This window comes from Phalangium opilio, unplaced genomic scaffold (genome assembly GCF_054372755.1).
Source record: "Phalangium opilio isolate 3A_F unplaced genomic scaffold, DU_Popi_V2 ptg000031l_1, whole genome shotgun sequence".
In the NCBI taxonomy this organism is placed as follows: Eukaryota; Metazoa; Arthropoda; class Arachnida; order Opiliones; family Phalangiidae; genus Phalangium; species Phalangium opilio.
The window spans coordinates 10046462-10062165 of NW_028324158.1; the positions used below are offsets into that span (position 1 = coordinate 10046462).

At 36.0% G+C, this 15704-nt stretch overlaps 2 protein-coding genes and 1 long non-coding RNA gene across 9 annotated transcripts in view; 2 read left to right on the top strand and 1 right to left on the bottom strand.

Moving 5' to 3' along the window:
* Positions 1 to 1589, top strand: part of LOC149690502 (uncharacterized) — a 285407-nt gene extending 283818 nt beyond the window's left edge. Inside the window, exon 2 of the long non-coding RNA XR_016383752.1 lies at positions 1468 to 1589. This is a non-coding gene — a long non-coding RNA (uncharacterized LOC149690502). The remainder of the gene's footprint in view (positions 1 to 1467) is intronic.
* LOC149690532 (FK506-binding protein 15-like) lies at positions 449 to 12820 on the bottom strand. 5 transcript variants are annotated; one of them, XM_089870071.1, is made up of 26 exons: positions 12598 to 12820; positions 12438 to 12523; positions 12278 to 12353; positions 12135 to 12204; positions 11064 to 11138; positions 10741 to 10995; positions 10590 to 10658; positions 10375 to 10518; positions 9894 to 10076; positions 9707 to 9823; positions 8200 to 8332; positions 8063 to 8121; positions 7758 to 7964; positions 6798 to 6988; positions 6611 to 6713; positions 6024 to 6186; positions 5324 to 5460; positions 5156 to 5239; positions 4802 to 4858; positions 4576 to 4737; positions 4027 to 4134; positions 3844 to 3937; positions 3534 to 3677; positions 2413 to 2519; positions 1078 to 1158; positions 449 to 877 (listed from the first exon to the last, which is right to left on the bottom strand). In XM_089870071.1, the coding sequence occupies exons 1-26, from the start codon at positions 12660 to 12662 to the stop codon at positions 800 to 802; spliced, it is 3048 nt and encodes a 1015-aa protein (XP_089726197.1). In that variant the 5' UTR covers positions 12663 to 12820; the 3' UTR covers positions 449 to 799. The 5 variants fall into 5 exon arrangements, with proteins under 5 accessions (XP_089726197.1, XP_089726196.1, XP_089726199.1 ...); XM_089870070.1 differs by having other exon boundaries at positions 9707 to 9826; XM_089870073.1 differs by lacking the exon at positions 5156 to 5239 and having other exon boundaries at positions 9707 to 9826.
* Positions 12821 to 13394: 574 nt separating this feature from the next.
* On the top strand, positions 13395 to 15151 carry THG (tRNA-histidine guanylyltransferase). 3 transcript variants are annotated; one of them, XM_089870094.1, is made up of 2 exons: positions 13395 to 13493; positions 13915 to 15151. In XM_089870094.1, the coding sequence occupies exons 1-2, from the start codon at positions 13442 to 13444 to the stop codon at positions 14703 to 14705; spliced, it is 843 nt and encodes a 280-aa protein (XP_089726220.1). In that variant the 5' UTR covers positions 13395 to 13441; the 3' UTR covers positions 14706 to 15151. The 3 variants fall into 3 exon arrangements, with proteins under 3 accessions (XP_089726220.1, XP_089726222.1, XP_089726221.1); XM_089870096.1 differs by lacking the exon at positions 13395 to 13493 and adding an exon at positions 13529 to 13833; XM_089870095.1 differs by lacking the exon at positions 13395 to 13493 and adding an exon at positions 13529 to 13750.
* Positions 15152 to 15704: the final 553 nt, after the last annotated feature.

Genomic DNA, 15704 nt, shown 5'->3' on the forward strand with positions numbered 1-15704 from the left:
AGACTGTATTATTTCTCAACTCGAGCTATGTTAACTCCGAGCCCTAGGCCTACTACATACATAATCATAACACGGGCCTAGGCCTGGGACTCTGTTAGTTCGCTGACCTTTGATCGCCAAGCGGCCAAGACCCGCGTCTGCCGCAGCCGAAGGTTTAGTGACGTATTCTGTTATCTAATACGTAGCAACACCCCCCCCCCCCCAATTCCCAACCAACGGAACGAAATGATTTAGCGGGAATTGGAAACAACCGCCATCTTTTAAAATTAAAATGAGAAATTAAAGAAAAAAATGGATGGGCTTTATTAAATTATTATGGTCCATTTAAAGGGATACTGAAGCCATAAGGCGGAAATTTTTAAAATATAACGTATTTATTTTAAATGTGGGAGAAGTGTAGAGGAACTAGAAAACCAAAAAACCTTGAAAAAATTAAAAACAGTCAAAATTTTGAGAGAAAAAGTAATAAGCTCTACTTTTTATTATGCAAAAATTGTGAAAAAAAAAATCTTCCTTATAGTTAGTTAGTTAGTTGTAGGGTCCAAATATACCATTTTTGTTTAAAATTTAAATCACTAATATATATATTTATATGTACAATTTTGTAATAAACCTATATAAATTTTATAAGAAAAGAATCATTATTGGAATGAATTTTTTTTTAACATTTTAGCACATGGGCACCGAAAAATACAATGTGTAGTATACAACAAAGGAAAAACAAAGAATATATAATAATATCCCAGAATGCAGATCTCTGGAAGACTCCAATTCAATATTATATTCCATTTAAAATCAATTAATTTTTCAGCCAATCATCTTCGTCCTCGTCGTCATCGTCAAATAATGGGGGAGGTGGGGGTTGTGGCCTCCAAGTCTGGGGGGCAAAAATAGTACTAATTACTTCATATGAAGACACACGACGTGGGTCAAAGTTCAAGGTCTTTCTACTTCAATTTCTACTTTTAGGCATAAAGGGACAATGAATTACGACGAAATATGTTGTTTGTTCATGTTGAGACGTGTTTTTCCCCCCAATCCTCAACATTTCACATTGTAGGAGGCAAATAAGCTAACCTTTGTCTTGGTGTCAAAGAAAAGGTATTTCTTCTTGGGGTCATCAGCGTCCAAAGAAGGAGAAAGCGGCGATTGCAACAGCTGATGTTGTATGACATGGCGTGCACAGAATGAATGGGGATTTATTTTAATTGCCCCAAAAGAAATGGCGCGAAAAATGAAAGAGAAAAGAAGTCAGAGGAGATAGAATGGGAATTAATGAACAAAGGCTTAAAAGGTCTGTAAAGTCGGCATAAGTGGGTGGGTAAAATTATTTGAAATACGTCATAGTCACGTCACGTGACTGAGGAAATGAGTGGTTAGTTTTATTTCAAAAACTATAGCTTTCGGAGAATTGGCGCTGCAATCTCGCAAAAAAAAACAAGGACTAAGTGTCCATGTGGAGTATAGTGTGCTACCACGAACTTTGTAGTGACGTCACATGCTCTTATCTCTTACCTTATTTTCAGGCGACCATATTGGCAGTCGCGAGACGTCGTCAGCTTGGGCAATACAAATTCGGGACCCAATATTGACGTCACAGTTTTTCCCCCCTAGCTTCGTGGTAGCACTCTATTTGGCCTGTGACGTACGTATTTCAAATAATTTTCACCCATGGCGCCAACGCCTTCTTCACAGTCCCTTTAATTAGTTTCTTCATGAAACTGCCATATATTGGCTAAAGTTATCATGAATAAACTCTAAGCTTGAATCAAGGCACCAAACACATAACATTTTATAAAAGTGTTACTAGTTATGTTAAAAGCTTTACACCTACACCAAGTTATTAGGGGAGAGAAAGAAAATGTCTTCACATAAACACAGAAAACCTTTAATTAATTTGCAAAAAACTTGAAAACTTTAGGCTCAAATTAAAGTCTTACTCATCATTTCAAAACACAACACTTCACTCTCATGCAAATCCAGAATAAAAAGAATACACATGTATCTTTGACACCAAAATGTAACTTATTAATTAATCTAGTAGCACTTCTATAAAACCACGAAATATTTCAAAGAAACCTCATTACCAATGAAAATAGAAATCCCCACCGCAAGCAGGTTAATGGGGGATAGCATATTCAACTAACGGATAAATAATTAATTAATAATTAAAATTTAAGTTGCCATAAACACGAAAAAAAAAATAATAATAATCATGCTTTGGTCACAGCAGGTCGCTCAAGAACTAAAGTTCGGATCGAGTCAGTTGTAAACTAAGCAATGCCATATGAATCTGGCAATGTGCAATAACCCATAAAACATATAATATGTTTATGGGTTAGTTATTGCGTGTTATTGAAATTTTGGGGGGCGTTTTAGGGATTGAAGGCGTGCGTGCGTGATAATACATACAGATTCAATTTTTGTCGAAGCCTTAGGTACTTCGGAAGAAATGGGAAGAGTTATCTTCGGTTCCGTTGATGTTTTTTCAGCCACCGTTGGAACATCCTCAATCTTGCCTAAACGGGGGAATAACAGACAAGGTTGCATTGGAAATGGGTTCGCAATTCGCATACGTTCTGATTCAGCGCATTCAATTGGTATAAGCAAAAGGATTAATGGATCGGGGATTGGATGATTTTTATTATTATCATTAATTCATTCGTGGATATCAATGTATTTATTTACAGCCTCTTTGGGTCTTGGTTCAGCCCTTGAAAAGTTGATTCATTCAACTGAAAATTCATTTTAGGCCTAAAAGGAACGTTTTTAAGCATTGATATACAATAGGGCCATGACAGAGGATTAAGGTGGCTGAAGAATAGCCACCCTCAAAATGGCGGAGAACTTTTGGTTTTATTCATAAAAGGAACGTGTTTACGCATTTTTTTATAAAATAGGGCGTGTGACAGAGGAAGCTTGGTGGCTTAAGAATTGCACTTCCCCGTTACCCTCAAAATGGCGGAGAACTCTTGGTTTTATTTATAAAACTAATGTGTTTACGCATTTTTATAAAATGGGGCGTGTGACAGAGGAAGCTTGGTGGCTTAACAGGGTTCGTACGAAATTTTTACATAGAAAATCCCTGACTTTTCCAGGTTATCCCTGACCAAATTTTGGCAATATCCCTGACCATTTTAAGGTGTTTACCAGAGCCCACTTCATCACACCTGTCTCATATTTAGCATTGCTCGAAGCATGGTTTGATGTGCCAAACAAAATCCCTGACATATCCCTGACTATTTAGGGAAAACTTTTAAATCCCTGACATATCCCTGACTTTTTCCCCTAATTTTCATATCCCTGACTTATCCAGGTTTTCCAGGTTATCCAGGTTCCGTACGAACCCTGCTTAAGAATAGCATTTCCCGTTACCCTCAAAATGGCGGAGAACTTTCTATATAGAGTGGAATTATAATGAAAGAAGACACCTGATTGGATAATCAAGGCTGCACTTTACCTTCGCCCAACCCAACCCAAGTCCTTAATCATTAACATTAATCAAAAAATACATAATTATAATTAATATTCACCTTTGCTGTCTTCAACTGTAGTTTCTTGCGTTACTTGCGGACTGTCAATTTCATCCTGATTAGGAATTTCGTTATTTACTAAAGTACTTTCATCAACACTCGTCTTTTCTACGTCGACATTAACTTCCTGTTGCTTCTCTTCCACTGAAAATGTAAATAATAAACAAAGCCAAAAATTGTTGAGACTTATGTAATAATTAATTCATTTATTCAAATTTGGATTAATTTTCATGCAATTAAATTGTTTTTAGTTTAATTAATTCCCGTTTAACCCGTTGCATGCTAGCTGTTAATTACGATTAAAATTCACCTTTTTCTTCAGTTTTCTGAACTGCATTGTTAAGTTCTTCTTTAACAGCAGCACTCTGCGTTACTTCGCTTTCTAACAATGCACTTGTAACAGTCTAAACAATTTGCATTGAAGAACAAACATAGTATTTTTAAATAAAAATAAAACCTAATTAAAACCCATTAATTAATTATGCAATCTTACTCTAATTGATTGCAAGACCAATTGCAACACTTCTTCCCCCTCATAAGAGGCACCATTTTCAATTTCTTGTTGTAATGAACGGTATAAGGCTGTCATACCTCGTTTAAGCTAAGAACATTACCATACCAATTAAAAAAACCCATTAAAATCTAATTTTTACGATAACTATAACCAGGGATAGATTTAATTTTAGAAGTAGGAATGGAGAACAGAGTAACGTGGGCGCGCGTCAAAATCCCGGACGGACCCCCTTCCCCGGGACGAGGGGGGGGGGGTATGAAAGAAGAGGCGGACGGGTCATAGCGACAGAGGTAAAAAGGAATTACGTACTTATTGCCGTCCCCATCAGCAACGTCATCAAAACGTAGTGTTTAAGTGAGCCAATAAGATATGATTTAAACTTTTCGTTACGTGTTGGAGGGACGGGGCTCTATACTGGGTGGTCTATGAGTCGGACTGAAGTAAATACTAACCAACCGTTCTCCATTCCTACTTCTAAAATTAAATCTATCCCTGGTATAACTGATTAAAACTAAGTAACTAACTAACCTTATTTTCCCAAGATGTCGTCGTTGTAGGAGTTACATTCTGACTACTTAATTTTAATTCTAGTTCACCCTTCTGCGCTTGTAAACCGCTAATTTGTTGTTTTAAATTAGATATTTCATTTTCTAATTGCTTTTTCTCATCATTCCAATGATCATTATTTTTCTAAACGTACAATAATCGCGGTTTAATTAGCAATTAACCCTTTTAAGCCGAAATAATTAACTACCTCCGATTGTTTAGCAACTTCGTCAGATATCTTTTTCTTTAATATATCAATTTCTTCCTAATTAATCAAGGCGGTAATAATGAGCTCAATAATTAAAATTAAGCGGTAATGAAAATTAAAAATAAATAAATAAAAAACACGTAATAAATCTACTGCAATTAAGCCAATTAATTCTCTACCTTATATTCCTTTGGCAGCCATAAAAAATAATAATAATAAAACGCAATTTTTCACACAAATTGTAAGCAAATTAAGGCGCAATTAATAATTAAAACCCTTCGCCCGAAGCTAAAATTAACTGCACAGTACCCAAGCACTAATTAACACAAAAAAAATTTAATTTAATTAACGTACTTCGTATTTAGCTTTCAACCTAATTATTTCTTCCTCCGATTCCTCACGTTTTTTTAACAATTCCTCCTTATTATTTTCTAAATTCTTTGAGAAACCCAAAACAATTAGGCCTACATTAATTAAAAATTAAACAAGCTAATTAAATAAATAAATAGATTTCAATCTCACTTTAGAAAGAGATTCGCTAGATTTCTCGGCATTTTTAAGTTGCGTCTCTAAAATTTCTAATTTACTAGTAAGAGAAGTTTTAGAATTTTCAGCCTTTTCTAAATTATCTTCTAATTGGCGTAAAAGTACATTTTTTTCTGTGATTGCGTAAAAAAAAAAAGTTAATTACAAATACGTTTTTTTCTTTAATTAAAGGGAGGGTGAAGTAGAAAATCAAGTGATTTTTTATCGATTCTTCTACCAATTTTAAGCCCAGTCTGCATAGTGAAACATTCAGGAAATACCAACTCCGAATGATTTTAAAATTCAAATTAGGTTCCGATTTTAAGGATAATTTTAAACAAGGACTGCCGACCAATCACGTAACGCCCTGCCTTTTTGTTAACAAAATTCTCGTGGCACGCGCCATGCCTAAAGAAATTTATCACGAGATTTGATAAAATTCGCGCGCTACGTGATAATCGTGGCGCGAGACATGGAACGTGCCACGAGAATTTTGTTAACAAAAAGACAGGGCGTTACGTGATTGGTCGGTAGTCCTTGTTTAAAATTATCCTTAAAAATCTGAACCTAATTTGAATTTTAAAATCATTCGGAAGTATTTCCTGAATGTTTCACTATGCAGGCTGGTCTTATAATTAGTAGAAGAATAGATAAAAAAATCACTTGATTTTCTACTTCACCCTCCCTTTAAACGAACCTTGAAGTTCTTTCTGTAACTTTTCTAATTTTCCTTGATATTTTTCAGAATTATCCGAAAGATTTTCTAATTTAGTTTGGGTTTCATTTTGAGTTTTGGCCAAACGAAGTTTAAGTTCCGTTATTTGAGACAAAGCCTCCGTTAATTCTTCAGAGATTTTTAACTAAAGTAGATATATATACATAGATAACTTTAACTACCTCCTATTAAATTTATCGCAGGGATAGATTTAATTTTAGAAGTAGGAATGGAGAACAAAGTAATCTGGGCGCACGTCAAAGTCCCGGACGGACCCCCTTCCCCGGGACGGGGGGGGGGGTATGAAAGAAGAGGCGGATTGGTCATAGCGACAGAAGTAAAAAGGAATAGCGTATTTTTCGCCGTCCCCGTCAGCAACGTCATCAAAACGTATAGTTTAAGTGAGCCAATAAGATAATTTGAACTTTTCGTTACGTGTTGGAGGGAGGGGCTCTATACTGGGTGGTCTATGAGTCGGACTGAAGTAAATACTAACATACCGTTCTCCATTCCTACTTCTAAAATTTAATCTATCCCTGTTTATCGTAAAACGCTAATTTAATTATTACTTTTTCACTTTCTAGAGTGACTAGCCTCGATTGCGATTGAACTGAACTACTCTGAAAGGTATCACTGCGTTTTTCCATAATGTAATTACTTTCCTCAACTAACCTATAGATGATTAAAATGTAATCTCGCTATAAATTTACGCGTTAATGTAAATAAAATAAAATAAAATTAAAATTTCAAACTTACTTTTGGTTTTTTTCTAATAAAACGCAAATTTTCTCGTTAAGCGTATGAATTTTTTGATTTTTCTCTTCAAGATCGTGTTTCCACTTTGAATTTTCTTGAACTATTCTTTCGATATTTTGAACCAAAGCGGTTGAATCCATATAAGGCATCATGGATTGGTTTGGTACTTGATTGGACTTTACCTGGTCCAACTATAGGTTAAACGAAAAATTGCGCAAAAGAAAGCAAATGAGCCATCAAAGGTCTTGCAATTGAGTGAAACAGGTGCGATATATAGCCTAAACGAATGTTCTTCATTGCAATTAGTTCATTTTACCGCAACAAAGCGAAACAAGTGCGAGATGTAGTTTGAATGAAAGTTCTTCATTGCAAGTAACTTTATTTCAACAAAGCGAAACAGGTGCGAGAAATAGCCACAACGAAAGCTCTACATTGCAAGAAACTTTATTCCAACGAAGTGAAACAGGTGCAAGATATGGTTTAAATGAAAATTCTTCATTGCAACAATGTGAAACAGGTGCAAGATATGGTTTAAATGAAAATTCTTCATTGCAACAATGTGAAACAGGTGCGAGATATGGTTTAAATGAAAATTCTTCATTGCAACAATGTGAAACAGGTGCAAGATATGGTTTAAATGAAAATTCTTCATTGCAACAATGTGAAACAGGTGCAAGATATGGTTTAAATGAAAATTCTTCATTGCAACAATGTGAAACAGGTGCAAGATATGGTTTAAATGAAAATTCTTCATTGCAACAATGTGAAACAGGTGCAAGATATGGTTTAAATGAAAATTCTTCATTGCAACAATGTGAAACAGGTTGCCTCAATTAAAGTTTACGTTACCACAACGAAAGGAAACAGGTGCGAGATATAGCCTCAAGGAAAGGTCTTCATTGCAAGTAACTTAACAGCAACAACCAAGAGCTAAGTATAAGAAAACCCTGATATACTTACTTTATTCAGAACCATATCAACTTTATCACCAATCTTGCTGAGAACCATACGAACTTCGGAATTCTGCGTCCGGTTTTCCGACATTAGAAGCGGTAAATGTGTATCATTAAGGCTAGGTTGTGGAGGCTGGGCCACCGGATGTGTGAACATGGTTGCCATAGGCTGTTGTGGCTGAAACGAATATGCGTAAGGCATGCCAGCAGGATTCTAAACGCAAAAACATTAGACAAAAACGAAAGAAAATAAATAAGTTAGTTAGGCCTATTCTTTTGGCCTATTATTAAAAAAAAATGAAAAGACCATACAGGATAGTGTTGCTGGAACACTGCTAGCTGTTGATGTGGTACCGTATTGGGCGGAATGGCTTTAGAAAAAGTTTTAAACCGATATTTAACTTAAAATATTCGCTAATGCAACCAAACCCGGTTGAAATTTAATTTACCTTGATGTACTGAATGTGTTTCTGGATGTGACGAGATACTAGGATTAATTGGTCTCGGTTTAATAATAGGTTTAGGCGAAGATGCCCTGGCTGAAGGAGACGACGTTAAACTTCTCCGTTTAACCATATCATCCTAACAAAGGAGGGATAAAGAGAGAAGATTAGCCTGCGCTGGCCTCTGAACCCAAAATAACTATAATCAACAAATGCGCGCTGTGTTACAAAGTTTAACCAGAAGTATATAATACTTCTCTTCGAGAGAAGTGTACAAGCACAAAGCGGGGTGAGTGTAACGTCACTCTTCCCAACATCGGAACACTTAGAGCAAGGTTACTAAACCGAATCACATACACGATAAATAGTTCCCTCACCATTACTCTATTAGCGTTTAAATATTTGGCAAGACGCATGCGCTTGTGCATTTTGTCCCACGTCAAGACAATCAAGGTTTGTGGGATGATTGATGGGGATTTAGTGCCAAACAACTATAGAATTCACCCTAGCACGGTGCGATGCCCATTTGTAGTTTGATGAGCGGGAAAGTAAACTAGAAGGGGGAGCCTGGGAAGAATGACGTTACATAACTAAAGCATTAAGAGGATACAGAGTGGCATCCTTCTTCTATTATCCCCTTCTGGTTTAACTTATTGAATGATAGAGCTTATCTTTCATATGATAAGAAGGATACAATAATTAAGATCTCTAATCTAAAAAAGGGTTTTCTTCATCCGCCATTTACAGCTCTAGAGCGTTTTAAAAACATAAGAATAAAAATCTTCAAAGTCCTGACTGACTGACTGACTGATAATCAACGCCCAGCCCAAACCGCTTGCCCTAGAAGGCTGAAAATTTGCAGGAACGTTACTCATAAGTAGTAGGCGCGTACTAAGAGAGATTTTTTCCAATCCGCCGCCATCTTAATAAATGGCGCCCAGAAATGTAAAAAATCTTCTCTATGCAATAAAGTCCGCGCGTTTCAACCGATTTCGCAAATATTTAGTACACTGGTTTCCTTTAACCTATAGACGGGTTGAATGGTCTTACGGGTTCGTTTTGTCGCCATCTTTTTAAATGGCGGCCAAAAACTTAAAAACCCTTCTTTATAAAATAATGTCCGCGTGAAAAATAATAAAAAATGTATCCCGACGGGCTGACGGGCAACGCCGAGTGCCTTCGCTAAACTTAAACACGGTTCTTTATAAAATAATGTCCGCATGAAAAATAATAAAAAATGTATCCCGACGGGCTGACGGGCAACGCCGAGTGCCTTCCCTAAACTTAAACACTGTTCTTTATAAAATAATGTCCGCATGAAAAATAATAAAAAATGTATCCCGACGGGCTGACGGGCAACGCCGAGTGCCTTCGCTCCTAGGGTGCTACAAAAATATTAGTCTTCAGTAAAATCTATATCATTTTGATGAAAGTTAACTTCTTATTCACGGCCGCGGGTAACAGCTAGTTATAACTAAAACTTAAGTGTTTACGCGCGAACCAAGTAAGTTACCTCAGTTTCAGACTCGCTACTTTGATGCACAACAGGCGATCCTTGCATGGGTAGCATTGGCATTCCCATTTTGGCCATTCGAGAAATTATTTTGGCTTTTTCAGTTTTTGGACTCTGCTGCTAACAAAAACGGACAGGTCAGAAGAATAACAGCTCGGCGCGTATAATTTGCAAATCCTTTGCAAACCTGAGAAAGCTGTTCCGAAATTGAAGCACCCCTAGCTTTAACCGAATCATCTGGTCCCAATGAAACATTCGAAATTAATTGCTCCGTCTTTAAAGTCTCAGATTTTTTAACGTAAAGTGACTCTTGCTTATCTTGACTAGAATTTGGGGTAGCTGATCTACTAGAGTCTTTGGCAGATTTCACCTAAAATTTTGTTATGACGTTTCCCTTTTAATTATTTAATTAGCCTTATTCCTGATCAGCGCCAATCTACCCATAGCGGCGACTTTGAGAACTACTGTAAGCGGCAAGCCAATCAGATGTTGCTAAAATCTGGTGACGTCATTTTTGGTAAGACCCGAGAGTAAGACCCCCATTGCAATATTAGCGACATCTGGTTGGCTTGCCACTTACAGTAGTTCTCAAAGTCGCCGCTATGGGTAGGTGGCGCTGATCAGGAATAAGGCTAATTAAATTATAATTTTCTGCAAATTTAAATTACTTTTGTAACGCATAATTCAAAAATTAGAGTTGAATTAGCGGGAACTTTATCTGGCACTTGTTGATTTCCGTATCCCAAATTAGGTGGAATGACTATAAGTCTTTTTTGGTTCTTTTTTACACCTATCATACCTTCATCCCAACCCTAAAACGTTTAAATTCCCTTAATTTAATTTTCCCTTAATTAATAACCGGTCCAATCACAAATTAACATACTTTAATTATTTTTGTTTTTCCCAACTTAATCTTCATTAATTTTTCAGAACCATTGTTACTGTCAAACAACTGACGAAAAATAACAATTAAAAACCCTGTTAACTTTAATTAACTATAGAAAATTTCCATTTCAAGCGTGGTAATTAATTACTTGTCCAATAGCGTGATTTTGTAGCAACCATCCTGAGTATTTAACTTCGGCGGAATCCCCGAGTTCTAACCCATTCCCTTCATCTCCCGATGTTAAATCTTGCACCACAACATTATTTAAATTTGCACCAGCACTATTTGCTTTTGCCAAAGCAATTTGTTTGGCAAAATCGACACCATTTTGTTCGGAATCAAATAAAATTGACCAACTTTCTCTTTGATCATCGTAAAAACTAGCGTATTTGTTGGGTTGCACCTTAAAATATGACACCTCATTCAATGCCAATCGTCTTTAAGTTAAGTGTGACTTAATTAATTAATTACCTTTAAGTTAAATGATAGATTTATCGTAGCAAACGTAACATGCTGTTGTTTTCCTTTGTATAATATTAACTTATACTAACGAGGAATTAAAAACAATTAATTAAAGTTAGTGTTGCATTAAAAGACTGATTCCTAAACTGGAGTGAATTAGGCATAATCACGCGCCACTTTCCATACTTTGTTTATAATTAACATTAATTTAAGCTTAAAATTAAAATCGTTTAAAAAAAACTTATGTAGTTGGCCTGAAAGCAGGTTATACCTATTTTCTCCATAGGCGGATTGATACAAATAAAGTTAGTGTTGCATTAAAAGACTGACTGATTCCATAGCCCACTTGATCACGCACGCTGGCTGCACGCGCTCTAGAAGCCCGTCCAAAGGATTTTTTTACATGTTAACTCGCGAATACGGCGCGTCACATAGGTTCGGTCTAAACTTTCAAACCCGTCTGGTTTTAACATGGGCGTCTATGGGAGGGGACCAGTTTTTTCAACGTTTTTGACAATATTAGTGCATCTACTGGTTCAAATCTCTTGAATTTTTAATGAGACGTGTATTGAAAGGTTTGTTATTATCCTGTAAAATTTAAAGTCTTCAGCTATAATAGTTTTTTTTATAAAAAATAAAAATCATCACATAGTAGAGAAATTGAAGGGGCAAAATTCTCTACTATGTGATGGTTTTTATTTTTTATAAAAAAAAACTATTAAAGCTGAAGGCTTTAAATTTTACAGGATAATATCAAACTTTTCAATACACGTCTCATTAAAAATTCAAGAGATTTGAACCAGTAGATGCACTAATATTGTCAAAAACGTTGAAAAAACTGGTCCCCTCCCATAGACGCCCATGTTAAAACCAGACGGGTTTGAATTTTAGACCGAACCTATGTTATTCTCATTTTTAGGGTCGATTGAGCGGGCTTCTATAGCGCGTGCAACTTGCGTGATCGAGTGGGCTGTGTTGGGACTGAAAGCAGGTTATACCAATTTTCTCCATATGCAGTTCCTAATGTGCAAGCCCCCCCCCTCATATTTTGACAAATTAATGCTAATGATTTTTACTCACAGAAGGAGCATCATGATTTGCAATTATTGCGGCACCTAATTTTCCTTGAGAGGCATATTGTTGATTTTCACTAATATTTAATTAAAATTACACTAATTAACTTATAACTAACGGAGAATAGCCTGCAATTATTCTTCCCTTACAATTTATATGCGTGAACGACAACTGCACACAGAACTGAGGATGATGAGCTAGTCCCACCTGTACTTTTCTGTTCCTCTATTAAATAATAACTAATTTAATTTAATTTAACTGCCCATTTCATATACATATCCAATCCATTAATTAGTTTAATTAGCTTACCTGGTTTCTTAGGTTGTTTAGGTGCCGTGTATGTTAAACTCTGTTCCTTTGGGCTCTCAAAAGAAAACAAACTGGCCAGCTTGGTGCTATAATAATAAAATACAATACTTTAGCCAATACCTGTGGCTAATTTCAATTAATTTTGATTAAGAAAACGAACCTTGATGTTGATGTAACGTTGAAATCAACATCTTCTTCCCCTTCACCACTGCCAGAGTGAAACATTTTCAAAGACTGTTCGTTAATTAACTAATTAATCTAATCATAAAAATCTTAAACTCAATCTTTCAAGGAGAAGCTAAACATAAACACGCAATAACTAATCCGCCTCCTTCAAATCATATGATTGAGTAATTTGCATATTCATTGATTATGCGCGACCGGTTTGACCCCCTCGCAAATTTTTACAAAATGCTTCCAAAGAGAGTATAGGGGAGGAGTGGAAAGAGGGGAAAATCTGGTCACGCTTTTCTACCGCGCATCTTCAATGCGCAGTACCGAGGCATTTCCGTTTGAGAAATTAAACGGTATCGTAGGTGGCGCGACTGAGCCGGAAACTCCCTCGTACCCAGGCTGGGAAATAAGGATATTTTTTAAACTAGTCCTTTGGACCAGTGACCCCCTAGTGTCTGAAATCATTTACTGGTCTCCGGACTGGTCCCAGCCTTTGCTCTCCAATAGATTTGCAATTAATAAACTGGTCCCGAGGACCAGTAACCCCCACTTATTGAATTAAAATACTAGTCCAAGCAATTAATAAACTGGTTTTGGACCAGAGGAAGTGTGCTATTTCCCAGCCTGCTCGTACCGCTAGTATAATTTAGGCGAGACATAACTATTTACGCTTGTGGAGCGGGAGAGCTTCCACTCCTCCCTTATATTCTCTTTGCTGCTTCCGCATTCTTAGCAAGGAGGCATAATCTTTGTATGGAGTAGAAGCTCGTTTTAACGAAAAATCTTCTGTCTGTTAGATCGTCTGTAATTAATTTGAGGGACAAAATCTCATGGTTTTCTTAAGGTTTTTGCACAAACGCGGGTTGAAACAATTAAATTTTGGTAATTTTAATTACTCGCGTTAATTATCAAAATACAGGGGGTGGTTCTGTTACCGTAACCAGGGATAGATTTAATTTTAGAAGTAGGAATGGAGAAAAGAGTAATGTAGGCGCTCGTCAAAGTCCCGGACGGACCCCCTTCCACGGGACGAGGGGGGGGGGTATGAAAGAAGAGGCGGGTCATAGCGACAGAGATAAAAAAAAGTTACGCGTATTTTTCGCCGTCCCCGTCAGCAACGTCATCAAAACGTAGTTTAAGTGAGCCAATAAGATAATTTAAACTTTTCGTTACGTGTTGGAGGGAGGGGCTCTATACTGGGTGGTCTATAAGTCGGACTGAAGTAAATACTAACCGTTCTCCATTCCTACTTCTAAAATTAAATCTATCCCGGTTTAAGAACGCGTAAATATATATTTTACAGGTTTCCGACAATTTCTTGCACGATACTCAAAACAAACAATGGCAAACAGCAAATTTGAATATGTAAGGAAATTTGAGTTAGATGACAGATGCGTACCGGAATGTTTTATAGTTGTTCGCGTGGATGGGCGATCATTTCATAAGTTTTCCGAAAAACACGAATTTACCAAACCAAATGATACGCGTGCCTTAGAACTAATGAACAGTTGTGCTAGAAAAGTTTTAAAAGAATATTGCGATGCCATAATAGCTTATGGCCAAAGTGACGAATATAGCGTAATTTTTAAGAAAAACACTGAACTTTATAATAGGCGATCTAGCAAAATAATGAGTAGTGTTTGTAGTATATTCACGTCAAATTATGTCTTTGATTGGCCTAAATATTTCCCAAATACACCTTTAAAATATCCACCTTCGTTCGATGGAAGGGTTGTCCTTTATCCAAATGAAAAGACTCTGAAAGATTATTTGAGTTGGAGACAAGCTGATTGTCATATAAATAATCTTTACAATACGACATTTTGGGCTTTAGTTTTACAAGGAGGATTAACACCGCAACAAGCGGAAGAAAGATTGAGTGGAACTTTGGCCGGAGACAAAAATGAAATTTTGTTTTCCCAGTTTAATGTGAATTATAATAACTTACCTGAATTGTATCGGAAAGGGACCATTGTTTATAGAAAGTCCAAGAAAGATGTAACAGTTAATAAGGAAGCTAAAGAGATTTTAACAGTTAATTGTGATATTATCGGGGAAACATTTTGGAATGAAAATAAAAATCTTCTTTGTTGAAATACAGTGGGAACTTGGCCCTGGGGAAGTTAATTATAATTAATTCAACAATTTTTTTAAAAATATGTATATATATATTTTTTTTTAATTTTTGATTCACAGTCTTGTGATAAGTATTTAAATTCATTTCATTAAATTATAACTAAATTTAAACTTAAATTTTTCAAAAATAGTGTACACTACCCCAAAATACATCTATACATTATGATAACAAATCTACAATCATAGAATACAATTTCATTCATTTAAAATCTATAACAGTTTAAAGGGAGGGTGAAGTAGAAAATCAAGTGATTTTTTATCGATTTTTCTACTAAATATAAGACCAGTCTGCATAGTGAAACATTCAGGAAATACCAGTTCCGAATGATTTTAAAATTATTTCAAATTAGGTTCAGATATTAAGGATAATTTTAAAGAAGGCCCTCCGACCAATCGCGTAACGCCTTGCCTTTATATTAACAAAATTCTCGTGGCATGCTCCGTGTCTCGCGCCACGATTATCACGTCGCGCGCGAATTTTATCAAATCTCGTGATATATTTCTTTCAACACGGAACATGCAACGAGAATTTTGTTAAGAGGAAGGCAGGGCGTTACGCGATTGGCCGGAGGACCTTCTTTAAAATTATCCTTAAAATCTGAACCTAATTTGAAATAATTTTAAAATCATTCCTGAATGTTTCACTACGCAGACTGGTCTTATAATTACAAGAAGAATCGATAAAAAATCACTTGATTTTCTACTTCACCCTCCCTTTAATATTGGATATATTCTTTGCAAGATGTTTCACGCTATTATTACATATTTTTTTCATTTAATGCACTACAGAAAAATAAAATACTTTCATCATAACAAATTTTCATAGAGAAGCATGTGTCTATATTCCCTAAATATCTTTCGTTACTTCTTATCTAAGCCTGGGACCTCTAATATTCAAAAACCAAAATAAGGCCTTATTTTCCAAACAAAATTCAAAATTATCTAATTAGAACTTGG

Bases quoted from the DNA above. Each gene is read 5' to 3' on its own strand.
- LOC149690532 (XM_089870070.1), bottom strand. From the start codon at position 12,662: ATGTTTCACTCTGGCAGTGGTGAAGGGGAAGAAGATGTTGATTTCAAC. The intron at 5,461-6,023 runs GTTCGTTTAAAG...ACGCAATCACAG, and splicing joins GTTACAGAAAGAACTTCAAG to AAAAAAATGTACTTTTACGC. The intron at 4,859-5,155 runs GTACGTTAATTA...TTGATTAATTAG, and splicing joins GGTTGAAAGCTAAATACGAA to GAAGAAATTGATATATTAAA.
- THG (XM_089870094.1), top strand. From the start codon at position 13,442: ATGGTTTTCTTAAGGTTTTTGCACAAACGCGGGTTGAAACAATTAAAT. The intron at 13,494-13,914 runs GTAATTTTAATT...TATATTTTACAG, and splicing joins GTTGAAACAATTAAATTTTG to GTTTCCGACAATTTCTTGCA.